At 46.3% G+C, this 18,393-nt stretch overlaps 1 protein-coding gene across 4 annotated transcripts in view; it reads left to right on the forward strand.

The window, feature by feature from the left end:
- Positions 1 to 1,290: 1,290 nt before the first annotated feature.
- MCU (mitochondrial calcium uniporter) overlaps positions 1,291 to 18,393 on the forward strand; it is a 127,639-nt gene continuing 110,536 nt past the window's right edge. For all 4 annotated transcript variants that reach the window (XM_074999503.1, XM_074999504.1, XM_074999505.1 and 1 more), the window contains exon 1: positions 1,291 to 1,463. In XM_074999503.1, the coding sequence (XP_074855604.1) occupies positions 1,344 to 1,463 (120 nt within the window). In that variant the 5' untranslated portion in view covers positions 1,291 to 1,343. The remainder of the gene's footprint in view (positions 1,464 to 18,393) is intronic.

Below are 18,393 nucleotides of genomic sequence, written 5' to 3' on the forward strand. Positions count from 1 at the left end.
AAGCAACATTATATATACTATTATGTGTCAACAATGCCCTGACACTATGTACGTTAGACAGACTGGGCAAAACCTTTGACAAAGAATACATGGACACAGAGCAGACATCAGGAATCTCAATACACATAAGCCGGTCAGTGAACACTTCAGTGGAGTGGGCCATTCTGTTAAAGACCTGACAATTTGTGTCCTGGAACAAAAAGAATTTAACAACAGATTAAAGCGAGAGATTTGAGAATTAAGAGTACATATTCGAATTTTGCACATTAACATGTGGTATGAACAGAGACATCAATTACGTCTCTCATTACAAGGACTTCTTCCCTTCCTCTGATGCTCCTAATTATCTCAGGCAGGACATTTAACATCCCCTCACCCTCTTCCTTCAATCCTATTTGATTTTTCAGTTCTTATTCCAATTTTTTTTTGGTCCTCTGTGCTTATCAATGTCAGGCTTCATTGGAAATGAAATTGATCTGATGAAGTGGGTCTGTCCCAGGAAAGCTCATCACCAAATAAATCCCTGTGAGTAAGAGAGTAATTTCAACTGGAGAGAATATTAACCAGCATAACCAAACCTTCCACGGGCCCTCCAGGAGCTGGAGCCTATTAAATCAAGGCACAAGCAGCCCCCGCCCCTTTTTTTCCTTGAGCCCACTCCCTATACTCATCTCAAAGCACTGGAAGGGACCTTGAGAGGTCGAGGCCAGTCCCCTACCCTGACAGCAGGACCAAGCATCATCCCCGGCAGCTTTTCCAATCTATTCACCCCAGACCCCTAAATGTCCCCTCCAGGGCTGAGCTCACGACCCGGGCTGTAGCAGGGCACTGCGCTGGCCGCTGAGCTACCCGTTCTCCAGCGCGCCTAGCCTAGGCCGGTCAGAGGAAGGCGGCTCTGGGCGCCGGCGGGGGAAGGGGGACAAAGGGGCAGCTGGCTGCGGGCCAGCGCCACAGAGAAGGGTGCAAGTGTGGTTGCAAAGTTAGCAGCGCTGCCGGGCGGGACCAGCACGTTCCCCCACAACCCAGGTCCCGCTCCGCCCACCACAGGCCCCTTTCCCCGCGACCCGACCCGACCCGACCCGACCGCCCATCCCGCCTCGCCCTGTGAAGAGCCCCAGATGCAGCCCCGCCTCGCCCGGCCCCGCCCCTCTCCGTCGAACTCCCCGCGCTGTTTCCGGCCTCCGGGCCTGCTCGCTCAGCGTCCCCGCTGATTGGCAATCCCAGCGCGGGGGGGAGCCCGCTGATTGGCTGACGCGTGCAGGCCCGCCCGCCCCTCACCGGCAGCCCGGCCGTGCAGCCTGCCTGCGCGGGGCGGGGGCCGGCGGGCTGCTTCCACTTGAGAGATGGCGGCTGCCGCGGGGAGATCGCTGCTGCTCCTCTTCTCGCGGAGCGGCGGCGGCGCGGCGCTGACAGCCGCCGGCTGCTTCCCCGGCCTGGGCCGGCACCGCCAGCAGCACAGGACGGTGAGCGCGGCGCGGCGCTGCCCTTCAGGCGCGGCCGGGGATGGACGGGCGGGACAAGCGGCGGGACCGCAGCAACCCCCGGGGGCCGCCGCAGCCGCCCTCTCCGCTGCGACAGCATCAGCTCCGCTTCGGCGGCGGGCCCCGGGCAGCAGCCGGGCCGAGTGCAGCCTCTGGCGGCGGGCGGGGAGTGCGGCTCCCTGGGTAGGCAGCTGCCAGCCACGCCGGCACTTCGCGGTGGCTCTGCTCCGTGCCCAGCGCCGCGGGGAGCCCAGCCCGGCCCGGCCCAGCTCAGCCCAGCCCGGCGGGGTCCCGAGAAGGGCCAGGGGGCCTCGGCGTGCGTGGTCGGCGCGGCGCGGCGGAGCCGGGCGAGGAGAAGCTGCGGCGCTGGGGAGGAAGCCCGGCGCCCCCGTGCGTGTCATCCGCTCTGGGCAGCCCGCGGTCCCCGGGCGGACCTGGCTTCGCGGGCTCGTGTCGCCTGGGAAGGGGCGGGACTGGGAGGGGAGGGGCTGGGACCCGCGTGGCCAGGAGCGCTCCCTCTGCCTGGGGCGGCTCCGGCCGGAGCCTTTTTCTGGGGAGCGATCCCCTGAGCCAGCCGGGGAGCGGGGGCAGCCCGCCAGCGACACTGGCGCGCCCTTGTGCTGAGCGCGCTGGGAAGCGCCGAGCGGCGGCGTTGGGGCTGCCTCCTTCGCGGCCAGCAGAGGGTTTTCCTTCGGGATTGTCCACGTCTGTGTGAGTTGGCGTCTAGCCAGCGCTGTGGCATAGTTGTAAGAGGCTGGGCCCCCTGCCTCCTTCAGAGCAAAGTTGTATGCGGAATGCGGGCTGGGTCCTTTAACTGAGACTTCCTCTTCAGTCTGGCTTTGCCTGTAACGCTTCATCTGCTGAACACAGGGCAGGCAGAAAATGGTCCTTGGGGATAGGAATGAGGAAGGTGTGTGTAGGTTGTGCAAGAGGGAATAATCAGGGCTGGGATGAGTCACTCAGTAGTGCCAAAGTTAATGCCAACCTCTTAGCCTACAAGAGTCTCATTTTGCAGGTGGGGTAGCAAAGTGCAGAAGTCTAGGGGTAAACTGAGATTCTAAAGGTCAAGCATCTGTTATGTTGCTGATTTTTTTTTTAATGGATCATCAGTTTTGACTTGGGCTTTCCCATAGTGATGAGGGACTCCCTGTTGGTATCTTCAGGTTTGTTTTCTTTTCTAATGTTATATGAATGTTGATCAGTTTCTAAACATGTTCCAACTAATATCCACATACACGCGCACACGTAAAATCTTCTAAATGATTCCCTGTAGTTTGTTATTAAACCTGTATTTATAAACTCTTTGGGGACTACAAAGTCAACCTATGTTTTAATGAAGCTGAATATATTTTATTTTATTTGCTCAAGGTACTAAAGGGGAGCGACTTACAAGGCCAGTAGTGTGCTCTTGCAGCTCAGTAAATCAACTGTTCAGATGAATTAACTATCACTACATTAGAGTACAGACATGCAAGAAGATAATGCTAAGAATACAGGAGTTTGAATTACAAGTACCTGATTACAGAAGGTCTGCATTTGTATTTTCTTGTACAGATTGCTATCTGAAGTAAAAGCTCAATTCAACTGTAGTGTACCAGTAAGAATCTAAGGAAGTATGAACTAAAGCAGATGTATTGATCATTAAAAAAGAGGATCTTACACACTTTATTTGAGTGGAACGTTTTGATCCCATATTACGCTTCCAAGATAAAAATTAAAAATTTGATACATGAGCCCTTCTTCCTTTCAATAGTGCTGTTTACACTACTTTTCTGCCATAATAATTAAACAAACTGTGTTAGAAATTTCTTTTCGTCCACCTGCCAATTTATAATTTGGATAAGTGGCAAATAATTTGCTTACAGCTATGTGAACAGGAAACCCTCGTACAATTGTCAAGTAACAGCATAGTAAATGTTGTGGTAAAACTGATGGCAGATAACTTGTTTGGCAAATGGTGTACCTGCCGAGGGTTTTAAAAAGATGAGTGCCTTATTTTCTTCATTGTTAGTTTCCAGAGTGATTGGCGTTTACACTGAGTTTAGGATGTTTAAAAAATGCAGAATTACAAAATAGTCCTTTAAGGGAAGCTTAATATCATACGTTTACAAGGGGTATTCTTGAGTTCTGTCCTCAAAGTGAAGCAGAAGAAAACATCTTGGTTTCATTCTAATCTAGTGTGATGTTTGATTATACTCTTTCAGCTATCAGTTCCTGGATCAATCTTCTCAAACTGGCTGTGGAATATGAATTAGCTTTTTATTGACATGTATCTGGTGATGTATTTATAGAAGCAGTTCAGCCTCTAAATATCATAGGAAAAGGGTGAGGTTTCTTTTAAGTTTCAGATTTTTTGGTGTAATTTTTTCCTGGTTTTAAAAGATGTACTTATTAAAAAAAGAAGTAAGTTGAGTTTTCTTTAATGCTGACCGAGTGACACACAAACATGCTAACGTCAGGATACTCGTAAATACTGTGGGGAGAACTTATACATATCTCCCCCCCCCATTTTCATTTCAAGACTAAATTAGACATCTCTGAGCAATCCTCCTGCGTATACAGTAGATGGCACTAGTGCCAAAAAACAAATTTAGTAAGGAAGAAAGTTGCATTTTTCCATTATTATTTCTACACAAAGAATTACTGAAAATACTGCGGTGTGCCTCGGTTCGGATGGAATGAACAGAATACGCAACCTTGCAATACTCTTGTGGTTCTTGTTACAGTTTAGTTATAAATTTGTCCATAATGACACCTGTGGATTAGCTGCTTTCGTGGAAAGCTGTAATTCATCACTTCTGTTAGTAGTGAAGTTAAATTCTGAATTGGAACACGTAATGTAGCACTGAAAACAAATTATAAATGTTAAGTGGTAAAATATTAAGAAATCAAAGTATTGAAGCTTTCACTTAACTTTGTACAGTACTTGTTTGTCAGACCATCTCCTCTCATGAGCTTTGATTTGGGGCATTATTCATCAGAGCAGAGAGAGATTGGATTGTGTTTAGTTAATAGATTCCCAGTCATTTGAGTCCAAAAATTAATACGAATTTGTTGTCTAAATGTGTAATCTCTAACTTTTTGAACTTGACTGAAATATTAAGGAGTTTTGGTCCTGTGCAAAACAGACTGCCTACCACATTGTAAATGTAGGAAACCGCTGAGTTACGCAGGGGTTGTATTCCTGAAACGCCCACATAACTCTAATTTTCGTGTAAGTTGGGGTGGGGTGGGAAAGATGGCAACTAGGCTGCAACCTGGTTCCTGGCTCCCCTGGGCTTGCATGAACCAGTAAACTGACTAGTCCACCAGAACTGGCCAGTGTCCTGGCTCCCAGAGTGGCTGGGAACCAGGGGGCAGCCTAGTTCCCCTCTCCTTCCTTTTTGCAGAGCCAGGAAACTGACCAGCACAGCAGCCTTGGTCAGTTTCCTGTCTCCAGCCTGTGGAGGGGAGTTGGGAACCAGGGACAGACCTGGTCAGTTTCCTGGCTCTGCAAGTGGAGGGGAGCCAGGCTGCTGCCTGGTTCCCAGCTGCCTGCCACTTCTGGGACCAGGAAACCACTCCTGTCAGGGGCAGCAGCAAAGAGTTAGGCTTCTGCTCCTGACAGGAGCAGTTCCCCCGCTCCAGTCAGGGATGGCAGCCTGACTTTCAGCTGCTGCCCTTGATGGGAGTGGTTTCCTGGTCCTGTCAGGGGCAGCAGTTATGTTAACCCAAGACATGTGCAACTGAGTTGACTCAACAAGATCTTAGTTTAACCAATTTAGGTTTAGTTAAAACACTAATGCCATTTGTGTAGTGTGAGCAATTTATTGATTATTTAAAAATCAAATTTCTCCCTGTTACCCTGGTTCCAGAAAGGCAGTTTGAACTTGTGTGTCCTGCTGAGTGGGAAACCTTTATTAGGCTGGGAGTAACTGATGTGTAGAAAAATTGGGTCGGGGACCCCAGAAGTGAGAAGTGAAAAAACAGACAAACCAACAAAAAAAAAACCGCTTCCTGATGTGGTCTCAATTCATGGGGCCCAGGTCTTTGGGATCTGTGTGGGCGGGTGCAGGAGTGGTTTGGGGATGAGTGAACTGGGCTGGCGTGGGATGTAGGAGAAAGCTGTGGTTAGGGAATCTGGGAGGGGAGAGGTGTAGAAGTGGGATGGGGGTCAGGGCAGGAGCAGAGGATTGATCGAGGTGAGAGGAAGGGTACAGAGAGATTTGGAGTGTGGGCCCTGGAAGGAAAGGGAAGAGTCGGGGTGGAGAATGAAGGGTCTGGGAGGGAGGATGGGGGTCTGGGAGGGAGGGGGCACAGGAGCTGTCTGGGAGTGCGCAGGTCTGAGTGATGGGGATTCACTTATCTTTGCAGCACCCTGGACACACTTGGCTCTGCATACCCTTTCTCCATTGTTTCCAGGAACTGCCCTCTGCTGCTCCAGTTGGCCAAATTCTGGCCAAACAGAGCAGAGATAGGAAGCTTCTGGGCAGGCTGCCCAAGCCACTGCTTTGCCCGCCCTGGCTGGAGGAACAGCAGAGCCCAGAGCCGCCCCACCTCCTTGACCCCAGCATAGCCCACAGGCTGCATCAGGGCAATGGCTTGCCTGATCAAGCCCGTGAGGTGCAGGGCTCTGCACCTGCCACCCCACCACAGGCTGGATTCTGTGGAGAGGAGCTCCAAGTCTCGAGGTCTGGACCTGGGGTTCCCCACCCCTGTGCTGAGTTTCAAAGATGAATTGACTGGAGTCTGTGTGCTGAATGTTCCTGCTAAACAGACCCAGAGTAGTGCTCAATACACAAACAGTACAAAAACAAGCAAAATCCCACCACCTGTCTGGGTTCCATCTGCTCATCTGTGATACTTCACCAATGCCTCATTGTGATATCCCAGCTGCCAGAACGCTGCTGGAGTCATGAGCAGGCTCAGAGGGCATAGAGTAAAACCAAATTTTCAGAATCCTGTGCTTTGTAATTGCAGAGCAGAGGGCGGGTTTTGCCTGTAGCTTTTTGGCTGGATCAGTGTTGGTAGTGAATTTTTCCTTGTAGTTATGATGTCATTTGGATATATTGTGTGGTTTTGGCAGCTCTGCCTTTGGGCCCCCTGAAGCGTGGCTTTCACTTATGCACTGAATCACCATTTCATTCTGGTTCATTGGGGGCAGCTGGCACAGTGGAGAATTAAATGGATTTTAGTGTTGTCTTCAAAGGGGTGAAAGTTAGTGCTGGGATTCACTGGTACGCTGGGTTGCTGAGTGAGGTGATGTGGTACAGATGGTTGGTAAGTCTACTGTGGGAAATTGCAGAGAAGCATCAAGAGTATTTCCAATTACACCAGTAACATGGTATGTGTAGGCTGGATCAAGTTTGATAGGAACTGGGGCTGTTATAATTTTGAGAGCCCCTCTTTGCATAGTCAGTTTCTTCCCTCTGTGGTTCTACCTTCACCCAGGCCCAGTGCCAAACACTCTGTTGTTTAATTACCTGTGTTATTTCCCTTCCGATTTTTAAATATGATGTACCAATTGTAAAGCTGAGTGGAACAAACCATTTTAATTGTTGCTTTTATCTGGTGGTAGATAGCTATAATGATGCTGTGCTTTAATTGCTGAATTGCCTGTATCAGTGATGGTTATATTTTTCTGACAAGCCCAATAGGACAAAAAGCACTTTCTAGGACCACAGGGCTCTTCAGATGATTGTTCTATAGTGAGCCTGATAATAGTTAGGGGTCACTGCCATTCAACACTAAATGCACCCGATTAGATTTATGTATCTCAAAATGAAAGGTGGCAGACAATAGTCCAACAGAGGTGTGCAAATAAAATTATACAAATGAACTGTAATGCCATTTGTTAACTTCTGTAATTCTGTCCAACTTCTAATTTTAATTTAATTCATGGGAAAAAAATGAGCATACAATTTCCTTTTGTAAATGTTTGAAATGTTGACATTTGCTCACAGTATTTTTTTGTAAAAGTACAGCACAGCACAGAATCAAGTTAACTAATGAATCATATCAATTACTGATTGATATTGTGTAAATATCTTATTGAAAGTGTACTATTAAGATGAAATGTGTGGACGGGTCAGCTCCAGTGTGTTGGAATGTAAATTAAAATTTTCTAAATTAAATTAATGGCATCACGATAAACAGAGGGAAAAAATAAACTGACCTATATTTGGTCAGTCCCCATCTGCTATATTTTCTCCAGCTTCATCTCTGCTTTAATTGGAGTTCTTTCCAGCTGGAGTAGGTTCTCCCATCCAAGCAGAAGAGGCTTAGCTCCAGGAGTCCACTTCACCCCCCCAGTCCTCTGTCTGGGTGGATGTTATATGATACAGGGGAAGGTATGGTGGAGTAATTCCTGTTCCTAGAATGGAGGCTGGAAAAGAGAGTTGCTGCTACCACGAGCTGCAGGGCTCTTTCTGCTTCCCCTCTTCCTAGTGAGCAGGGACTACTCCTCTCCCTCTGTGAATGCAAGAATATGTTGGCTCCTGAACAATAATGAAGAGACCTGGGCTGCTTCCTGAGGAGCTCTGGTTCTCTGCTGCTTCTTAGGAGGCCTCAGAGACCACCGGTCATGTGGGCCAGATCTGGCCTAAGGCCTGCCAATTGAAAAACACTGTAGTAAATTATATATTTGAGTGTCCCCTTGACATTTGAGGGGTTGTAGCCCCTAATGCCCTTAAAGGGCTGGATTAATGCATATGTGCTGTCCATGCAGAGAAGCATGTGAGATCCCTCCCCAGTGAGTTCATAATCTACAGGCAGAGAAGGATGAAGAAGACACATGTATGATATGGTGATGGCTTGAGTCTTAGAAACATAAATTTTGAGACTTTTATTGAATGTGTAAGCTATTCCCAGTTAGGGTTCATGCTTGCTATTTTCAGTTGGAGGATTTCCTGAAGGTGGGATAGTCTAAATGCCAATAACTTTTTTGGATGTGATCATCCAAAGAGGATGTAGAACAATAAGGTAGAAAGCTCTCTGATACCCCCAAGGACATTGAGAAACCAGGGAAAGGACCTGCTGAATAGTTAGTAGAGGATGGTATCACAAAAGAGCAAGGTATGTAAGATGTGAGGAATGAGTTCACAACTGTCACAGTGAGATAGCCGTGGTAGTTTGTATTCTATCAAAACCAAAAAGCAGTCATGTAGCACTTTACAGACTAACAAAATAATTTATTAGGTGATGAGCTTTCGTGGGACAGACCTGAAGAAGTGGGTCTGTCCTATGAAAGCTCATCAGCTAATAAATCATTTTGTTAGTCTGTAAAGTGCTACATGACTGCTTTTTTATGTTGGTAGAGTTTACAACTGTGTAAAAAGCGGAAGGGAGCTTCGGAGGTTAAGGGTGGAGCCCTGGACTCAGGAGAGCAGTCTTGGTGGAATGAAAGATGGGGAATAAAGAGTAGAAAGAAAAGAAAATGGAGTCGGAGCCAATAGCTTGTTTAATCTTAAATGTAAAGGAAGCTGGAAGGTAAATCAAGACAGTGGGTGATTTTTTTTGAGAATGCAGTGAGAGGGTGTAGAACTGAAAGTTTCCAGAGACACACTGATAGGCAAATAATTAAGGGGACAGGTCACTGATAGTGATCTGCATTATTTGGTAAATAGGGCACAAGCAAACAAATTTAAAATAATTTTTAATATGGCCAAATGTAAAGTCCCACATCTAGGAACAAAGAATGTAGGCCATGCTTGCAGGGTGGGGGACTTTGGCCTGAAAAGTGCGTGGGGGTGATGGTGGATAATCAGCTGGTGAGGAATGTGGAGACACAGTAATTGGGGGTCAAAATTGGTGAGGAAAGTGAAAAATTGAGATAAGGGAAAGTTTTATATAACCAATACAGAGCTGGAGAGAGTTGCTGCGAAGATGTGGGAAGGAAGGACTGGAAGTAGAAGGAGAGAAAAAGCCTGACAATGTCCTGTTGGGTGACTTGTGGTGGAATATTACAAAGTGTTGTAATAGTACACAAAAAATAGGCTTTACCAGTCAATGCTATTTTAAACAATAGGACTGGAGTGCGAATGAGTCAGGTGCTTCACTTTTTCAGAGGTATTGGTCAATAGGGCAGCCATAAGCGTTCACGCTATTGGTCTGAGGAATTTGAGGGATGGTAATAAGATGTATAACTAATTCATCAAGGCCTCTATCTTTCAGCAAATGATGGTGGTTATGGCCAGGGCGTAGTGCTTATATGCTGTTTAGATAGCTTACACTCATGAATGGATCAAGCCCCTGAGTGACCTCCAAGGTACATTGTTTCTAAATGGATGCTTCTGAAAATAAGGATTATTGTGGAGTAAAGGAACATGCAGGGAAACCTATTTCATGCTTCATTGAAGCTTGCTTCTACAGGGTGATATGGGTGTGGAGGGTAAGATTTTTGTGGTGGTCACTATGTGGTGCAGATGTGGTTAGAGAGCCATCTCGTGAGAAGGAGCTTTATGCAGAAGTAAACTATAAATATTTTCAAACAGAAGTGATTTATTTACTAATGCTCTTAAAAATACAATAATTGATACGTGTGCTGCATACTGGTTCTGAATGCCTAATCCTCATGATAGCCTCCTATGTAGAGGCAGGGTTGTGGGGAGGACAGTGGTTTGATGATTTCTTACATGTCATTCAAGCAAATGAGGTTGGGCTGAAAACATGAATGAATTTTTATCTGTGCGCTGATCAGATGGTGGTTAACTCAAGCTATTCTTGACCAGTGATTTTTAAAAAATAAATAAAACCAGGGGAATTTATTGAAACATCCCTAATTGGACCCTTCTTGTAATGCAACAAAGTTGTGGATGGACTTCCTAAATATATTCACTTTTGATTACTTCTCTGCCCTCTCCCACATGTTTTAGAGGAAAGGCTACGATTATATATCAGTAACACTCAAAGTTCTTCTAGGATTTCAGTGCCGGTTGTTCAGTACTGAACATACACCTTCGCTATTGTAATAAGTGCGTTCTTTAAAACCAGAGTCCGATGATCATACAGAAGGTGTAAACGTTCTAGAAGTGTTCTGTTGCCTCACATTGAACTAATAGGTTTAGGTACAGCATGATGATGTGAATGGCATGGCTGAAACAACTGTAGCAGTAACCACTAAAATGTTGCTTAGAAAGGTTCTGAAAGTTTCCCTGAGGCTAGGTCCACACTAGATAGAAAAATTGATCTGAGGTACATTCTCTCCTTCTCCCACTACAATTGCACAGTTGACATCGACATATCAAAGATGTGTGGTTGGTTGGTTTGTTTGTTTGTCATCCACACGGAGGGAGGTCAATGGGAGAGAGCCTCCCATCAACCTTTCACTCCTTGTCAGAATAAGGGCTGATTGGAGAGCCCTGATGGTTTGGTTTAGTGTATCCCCGCAGGCACATAAAATCAAACCGCAGAATATTTACTCTGAAGAAGTTGATCTACTGGTAAGTGTTGTTGCACTCTGAGTTGTGTGGATTTGGTGTATATATATAACTATTAAAACTGTAACTAATGATAACTTGTAGGCGTAGTCTAGCGTGGCAGTGTCAGGGAAGGATTTCTCTTTTCTAGATGTTTTTCCTTCTTCTCCCAACTAAGACTGAAGTAGTTTATCCCTAAAGAGCTCAACTCTTCTATGCCCTCGTCCATTGGCAAATCATAATTACGATTCCAAGCGAGAATAGTTCTGTTTTTAATTAAGTGTGACTGTCATATGAGTTGTAAAAATGATACAGAACTCTTCACTTTTTTTTTTTAATATTGGGCTGAACGTGCAGTGACCACAACTCCACCGTTTGTGTTTCTAGAAACCAAGGTAAAATCTGACCTTAGCAAAGTATTGCTCTGATGTTTTTAGTTGGGTTCTGATTTTTGGATGGTCTCTAGAGACCTTTAATTTAGTTTGCATTAGAAGAATGACTCATTTCTGGCAATTGGAGCAGCTAAACTTTGTTAATGCAGGAAAAAAATCTGCATCAGGAACTTGCTTTTTCTGTTGTTCTTCCTGAGATAACTAATAGGTAAGGATGTCCCACCTTCCTATATAAACAAGTGTTAATCATTCTTAGGGATAAGCTCTTAGACTGCATGTCTAACTGGTTTGTCTTGGTTTGGGAGAATGGAAGACGTGAGCTGAGCTGTTTGTCATCAGAAAGCTGTCTTGTCCCCTCTTCACTGAAGGAAAAGCTGTGTCCCTTGTCTTATTTCTTGCATCCTGTCAATTCTGTCAGGATGCGAGCTCCATTATAAGGGCTTGTCTATACTCTTTTGGAAAGAAGCTCTTTTTTTCTGGTGGGGAAAAAACACAAGTGTTTACATTTCAAAGCAGGATATTCTGTAACAACAGAGCATTTAATGCAACATGGGAACACCAGCTAAATGAATGACTTTCCCAACACCCTCCTTCCGCCTCCTGCAGGTAATTAGAACTTAATTGGCCTCTGGGGAGGCACCTACTCTAGACAGCACTGCAAACTCTGCTGCTTTTTTTCCCCAAGTATCCCATAACAGCCCCGTCTCCTCAGTCCCCTGCAAACCTCCAGACTTTTAAATGCCATTGCTGCAAGCTCTGTACATTTTTTTTTCCCCTCAGTTGAGCCAAAATGCTCAAGTAGCCGTCACTGCGAGCTCTGAATTTTTTTTTTTTTTTTTAAATCCAGCCAAGCCACTTTTAAAGACTGCAGGGCAAGCTCTGTGTGTGTCAAAACCAAAAGCAGTCAAGTAACACTTTAAAGACTAGCAAAATAATTTATTAGGTGAGCTTTCGTGGGACAGACCCACTTCTTCAGACCAGTGGATCTGTCCCACGAAAACTCACCTAATAAATTATTTTGCTAGTCTTTAAAGTGCTACTTGACTGCTTTTTGTGTTGATAGTATATAGACTAGCATGGCTCTGTGTGTGTGTGTGTGTGTGTGTGTGTGTGTGTGAGAGAGAGACAGACAGGCGCGCGCGCGCGCACCAACCAAGCAGCTTTGGTAGTCTTTACTTTTTCAGCCATCATGAGTTCTGCAGAGGGGTCTGCCCAGGTTGGCTACCGATCCAAAAGAACACCAGTATGGATTCAAGCAGAAGTCTCTGAACTCCTGGGCACGTGGGGTGAGGAGTTAGTTTTCCCATAGCTGTGTGGGAAACGGAGGAACAGGGAGACCAATGCACAGATTTCACATACCCTGTGAGATAAAGGTTACAACAGAGACCCAGACGAGTGCAGGGCTAACATAGAGGAGCTTCACTAGTCATACCGCAGGGCTCGAGAAGCAAAAAAAAATGCTGTGAGGCTGCCCCCCAGACATGCAGGTACTGTGAGCAACTGGATGCAACACTGGGGGCGCAGCCCACGTCACAACCAGAGACCCCTGTGGATACCTGTGCTGTGGAGTTACATAATGAAGGGGGGCAGCAGGCTTCGGATGAGGATCCCTGCAGCCAAGAATTTACTGATTTGTAGCCCTCACCGAGCAGCCAGGACCTCTTCAGCTCCCAGGAGGAAAGCATCACACAGCAGCTGAGCCTGGAATCTCATGAAGAAAGCCCAATGCGGACTGCATGGGAGGTGCACACTTCAGGTTTGTGCCAGCACTGCTGGGGAAAGGGGTTGCCTGAAGTGGGCTGATGCTTGTGGTTGTTTGCAAAGGAAGTGTTTGGGAGCCATTTGGGCTCCCAGAAGTACATTGATGCTTTCACATATTTCCCTCTGATTGTGCCAGTCTGAGATATTTCCAAAGGGTGTTCAGAGGAACCTCAATCTTCTCCCTAAGGTTCCAGGGGAGTGCCAGGGTCTCCCTGCCACCGCGGTAGTTACCACACCAACCCACTGCTGCAGCTGCCATAGTCGGACCAGGGCTGCGCAGAGGGAGGCCGTGTAAGTGGCAATTCTGAACTTGCTGTGCTCAAGGGGACACTCTTTCTTTTTTTTTTTTTTTTTTTTTTTTGTCAGCTTTTAGCACAGAAATATTCCCCTGGAGACGTGGCAGCCTACTGACGGGCGGGGGGGGCGTGCGGAATGTCAGTGGCTGCTGCATCCATCTGCAGAATTGCCCAGAATTAACACCAGTCAAGTCCCCCTCATCCCCCCTTTACCTCCAACCTTACCCAACCCTGACCCCTATTTCCTCCTTGTTCCCCACAGCACTCCCAAAAGCAGGGCCAAATACTCACCATTTTAAGGAACGGGAGGTCTCTCAAAGCTGCTGCGCGCACTGAATTTCCTTGCAAATATGGAACTTTGCCTGGGCATTCATTGTGGATTGGAATGCAGGTGTGATAAAAGTGTTGCTGAGCTTCAAGGTCTCCCATAACAGACAGGCATTGTTCTGAATTCAGTGGGTTAATTTCCTTTTTTACTCTGTCTTTTAACACCTGCCTCTGTTGCCAACCCAGCTAACCAAATGACCCATCTAAGGAGACATCTAAAAAAGAGGTCTGGAGAAGATATCCTCAAGGACCGTCTGAACAACAGTAATCAGGAAGTGACAGTGATGAGGAAAGAGGACAGGGAAGACCACAAGGCAGAAACAGATGTGAAGCAAGCCATGTGGGCAGTGTGCATGAAAAAGAGAGGAAATGGCAGACAACCTTCTTCATGCTGTAGAGCGGGGTGGCCCCCGTGTGTGTGTGTGTGTGTGTGTGAGAGAGAGAGAGAGAGAGAGAGAGAGAGAGATTTCGTAAGGGAGATGCAGCACATTAGGCTGCTGGGTCTCAGGCTCTGCCATCTCATTAAAAACGTTGACACGTTGCTGATTTTATGCATGTGTATGCATGTTTACCTACTCATTGATTAAGTTTTTACTACTTTTCTTACAAGTGCCAAAGGGTTTTATTTTTCTCATCTGAACATAAGTAAACTTTTTGTTGGTTTGGATTATATTAGGGTGCGCGTGCACGCATGTTGCTGAAGGTGGAGCTGCTAATTTCAGGATGAAAAGTGAGGCCCAGCATGAAGTGTTCTGAGCCCTGCTCTAGAGGACATATTACATCACCACATGTCACCCTGACCCACCTCACTGGCAAAGGTTTACCCACCTGCCCAGCCAGCATAATTCTGCTGCCATGGCTCCTCCGAGCATCCCAATGCAAAGCCCAGCCAGGCATGATGTTGGTTGTCTTCCCTTCCCATTGATTCAGTTCCCTAACCATTCCACTCCTCATCCCAGCTATGAACAGAGTGATAGGTGGTCCCTGACACGGGTCATCCTGTCCCTCACTCCTCTGTTTCCAGTACTGCCACCCTTATCCATGGCTGCTCCATTATGAATTGTAACCGTTTGAATAAAGAAAACATGAAGGTGTGTTCAGTACATTTATTCTTACGATTCACACAGGTAGCAGAGATCTGTGGTGAGGAGGAGAAAGGTGTTGCCCACCCAAGCCCACGTACCCAGAAACTCCACAATGATCTCAGCATTCCTCATTGTTAGATTGGTTCCTCAGGGCTACCTGGATGTTAATGCCCACTCTTATAGCATGAGTGGCTGGCTGCTCAAACACATTGGCCAGACACTCTGCCTTTGCACTCCAGCCTTGAGCAGGTGTTTTCCCTTACTCTCACAGGTTGTGAAGGCAACAACATGTGGCCAGGACCCATGGGTGTATGGTCTGGAAGCAGGTCAAGCCTTTCATAATAAGATAGGTCACCTCCCTTTCAAGCACACAAATATTCACTCAACAACCACGTAGCATCTACTGACCCTGGTGAAACGCTCCTGGCTGCTGTCTAGCTGTCCAGTGTAAGGCTTCATGAGCCAGGGCTATAAGCGGTAGGCAGGGTGCCCTAGGATCACTATGGGCATTTTTACCCCCTCACTCACAAATTAATTTTGTGATCTGGAAAGAAAGCGCTTTTCTGGAGCGTTCAGTGCAGACCACTGTTTCTGAAAATATGCGTCTTGCACCTTTCTAGACCATCCAGCATTTATGTCTGTCAGACGGCCACAGTGACTTACAAGCACTTTCAGCACTATTGAGAAGTTCTCCTTACAGTTGATGTCCTCTGGGGCAATGTGGGTGGTGGTGAGGAGGATTGGAATACAAGTCCCATCGATCGCCCCCCCCACAGTTAGGGAGCCCCGCTTCTGCAAAGTCAGCCACAGTCTCATCCACACTCCCAGAGTAACAATCCAACACAGCAAAGCAGGTTTGATTGCCCTGTATCAGTATTGTCCCAACAAGAGAGTTCCCCATTCCAAACTGATTGGCGACTGAGCACTAGCAATCAAGGATAGCCAGCTTCCACAGAGCAATGGCAACACTCTTGTCCACAGAGAGAGCACTCTCTTTTTGGTATCCTTATGTTGTAGTTCTGGCATCAGCTCAGCACAGAGCTCAAGTAAGGTGGTGGTAGGCAGCCTCAAGCTCTGTAGCCACTGTTTGTCATCCAACACCTGCGGACAATAAAGCAAGCAGTCCTGTAACACCTTAAAGGTTACAAATTTTATTTATTAGGAAATAAACTTGTGCATAAGAGCCATTTCAGATAATGGAGCAGAACTGAGAAATCAGCAAAATATAAAAAGCGAGGAATGCCAGGAGGGGAGGAAGGAGGGGGAAAGAAAGGAAAGATGACGGCGGCGGAGTGGGGACTCGCTTATTGTTAAGAGGACCTCGGAGAAAAATAAATTGTTAAGCAGCGGTGGGAAAAGTACCCCAAAAAATGACTTGAGTAAAAGTACAGTTACTTTGCAACAAACATATTTAAGTAAAAGCCCAAGTATCCTTCTGGAAAATTACTTGGGTAATAGTACAAAGGTCTTGGTAGTACTCAAGTATCCAGAAGTTCAAAGTAGCCATCCTATAGAGATCTGTGGTTAACCATATGAGTTATTGTAGGGATCCATTATTTTTCATACATATACATACACCACATAATGTGCATATGTATACGCATATATACTTGTGTGTATTATATACTATATACATACATACTGTGCATTTATATTTTAAATCTGGAATTTCAATGTAGTCATATTCTTCATTTTTAAAGCTGAAGAGTGACCAACTTAAATAGAGGAGTCAGATTACAGAAGCGTATTTATTTTGTCCACCCTTACAAGTGTGCATTTTTAGCATTTTAGCATTGTAATGATTAATTACAAAGATGCTTGCTCAACCTCTAGAAGCAGTTGATTTTCAGAATTCAGCGTCAAGCCTTAGGGAAAGTGATTCCCTGGGCAAACATGCATTTTGGTCCATCCCCCCCTATTTCCTAGGAAGCGGCTCAGTCCCTTGCTTCTCTGAGCACAGGGCTGTAGTCTCTCCCCATTGCAAAGGGAGTTGTCCAAGTCCTTCTTGGCCAAGCCTTTGTTTTAAGAGCTACACAGGAAATGGATTATTTTAGTTTACATCAGAGATGGGGAACCTAAGACTCAGGGGCCTGATGCAGCCCTTGGTTTGCTTGGACCTACCCCCCTAGACTCTGCTTCCCCCCAGCACTGAGGAGTCCATGCTGGAGCTCCAACCTCCTGTCATCCCCCATGCGGCTGGAGTAGAGAAAAACTACTAGCCTGGGCCCTCCAAGGCTCTGATGTGTGAGGGAAACGTATTTCTTCTTCTCACTTCGGGGCCATATCAGTAAGGTTTCTGTTTGCTTTTGTTTTTGCTTCTCACTTGTATGGGACTCTGGACTGTGGCCGTTGACCCAAAAAATGTGTCCTACCTGTGAATTAAGTATTTCCTCCTGGACCTGACGCACAGAAGGCAGACTGCAGTGTTTGAATGGCATCTGGTTGTGAAATGAAACAGGGTAAAAAAACCTGAGGGTCACTTGCCCTTCAGTGGGTTCTTCCTCCACAGTTTGAGCTGCTGTGAAGAAGCACTGGCAGCTCCCTTGCTGCAGCAGTACTTGTCCCTTGTGCCTGGTGCTTGGCCTGAAGCTCATGGTGAGCTCCATGCTATCAGATGGGGGCAGTATGTTGCCTATGGCTCTCCTGAAGTCCTCTGACCACTTGTGACTGACCAGGGGTGCCATTTCAGAGTGTGGTGGGGCTGGGGAAGGCAACTTTCCTGTCATTCCAGAGGATACTTGGGCACCTGAAATGTCTAGGGGCTTGGGATTTTTGAACTTAGAAACTCACTGATTTCCCAGTACACAGAAATCCTGAAATGTTTCCACCAGTAATAATTTAATTATCTGTAGATAGGGAAAGAAAGAAAAATGTGGCTTGAGAATGTGTTAGAGTTAAAATTCAACAATATAAACTTCTGAACTGGGCTTGTTACAAATGGACGTGTGAATGAATAGTGTATGAGATGAGATGAAAGTGCATGCGACAAGATTAAAGTGCTCACCTATAGGTTTATATATATTCATATTCCTGATATCTGATTTGTGTTCGTTCATCCTTTGGCACAGGGACTGTCCAGTTTGTCTAATGTACAATGCAGAGGGGCATTGCTGGCACATGATGGCATATATCACGTGAGTGGAAGTGCAGGTGTACGAGCTCCGATGCGGTGGCTGATGTGGTTAGGTCCAGTGAGGGTGTCTCTAATATAGATATGTGGACGAAGCTGGCCGTAGGGTTGGTTGCAAGGAAAGATTCCAGTGTTAATATTTCTGGGGTATGGTGTGTGGCTGCTAGTGAGTGTTTTCTTGAGGTAGGTGGGCTGTCTGTAGGAAAGAACAGACTTGTCACCCAGGTCCTGTGAGAGTGAGGGATCATGGTTTTTATGTAGGTTGAAGATAGTCAGTAATGAGCTGGAAGGGTTTAAGACGAGGGCTATGGGTGATAAGTGGTGTTCTGTTGTTTATCCTCTTGGGCTTTTCTAGAAGTAGCTGCCTTCTGGGTATTTGTCTTAGCCCTATCAATCTGTTTCTTTTCTTCTGCTGGAGGGTACAGTTAAGTTTCACGAATCCATGGTAGAGATGTTTTAGGTTTTTTTGGTCTCTGTCGGTAGGGATTGGAGTAAATGTGGTGTATCTTAGGGTTTGACCGTAAAG

This window comes from Carettochelys insculpta, chromosome 7 (assembly GCF_033958435.1).
Source record: "Carettochelys insculpta isolate YL-2023 chromosome 7, ASM3395843v1, whole genome shotgun sequence".
Classification (NCBI taxonomy): Eukaryota; Metazoa; Chordata; order Testudines; family Carettochelyidae; genus Carettochelys; species Carettochelys insculpta.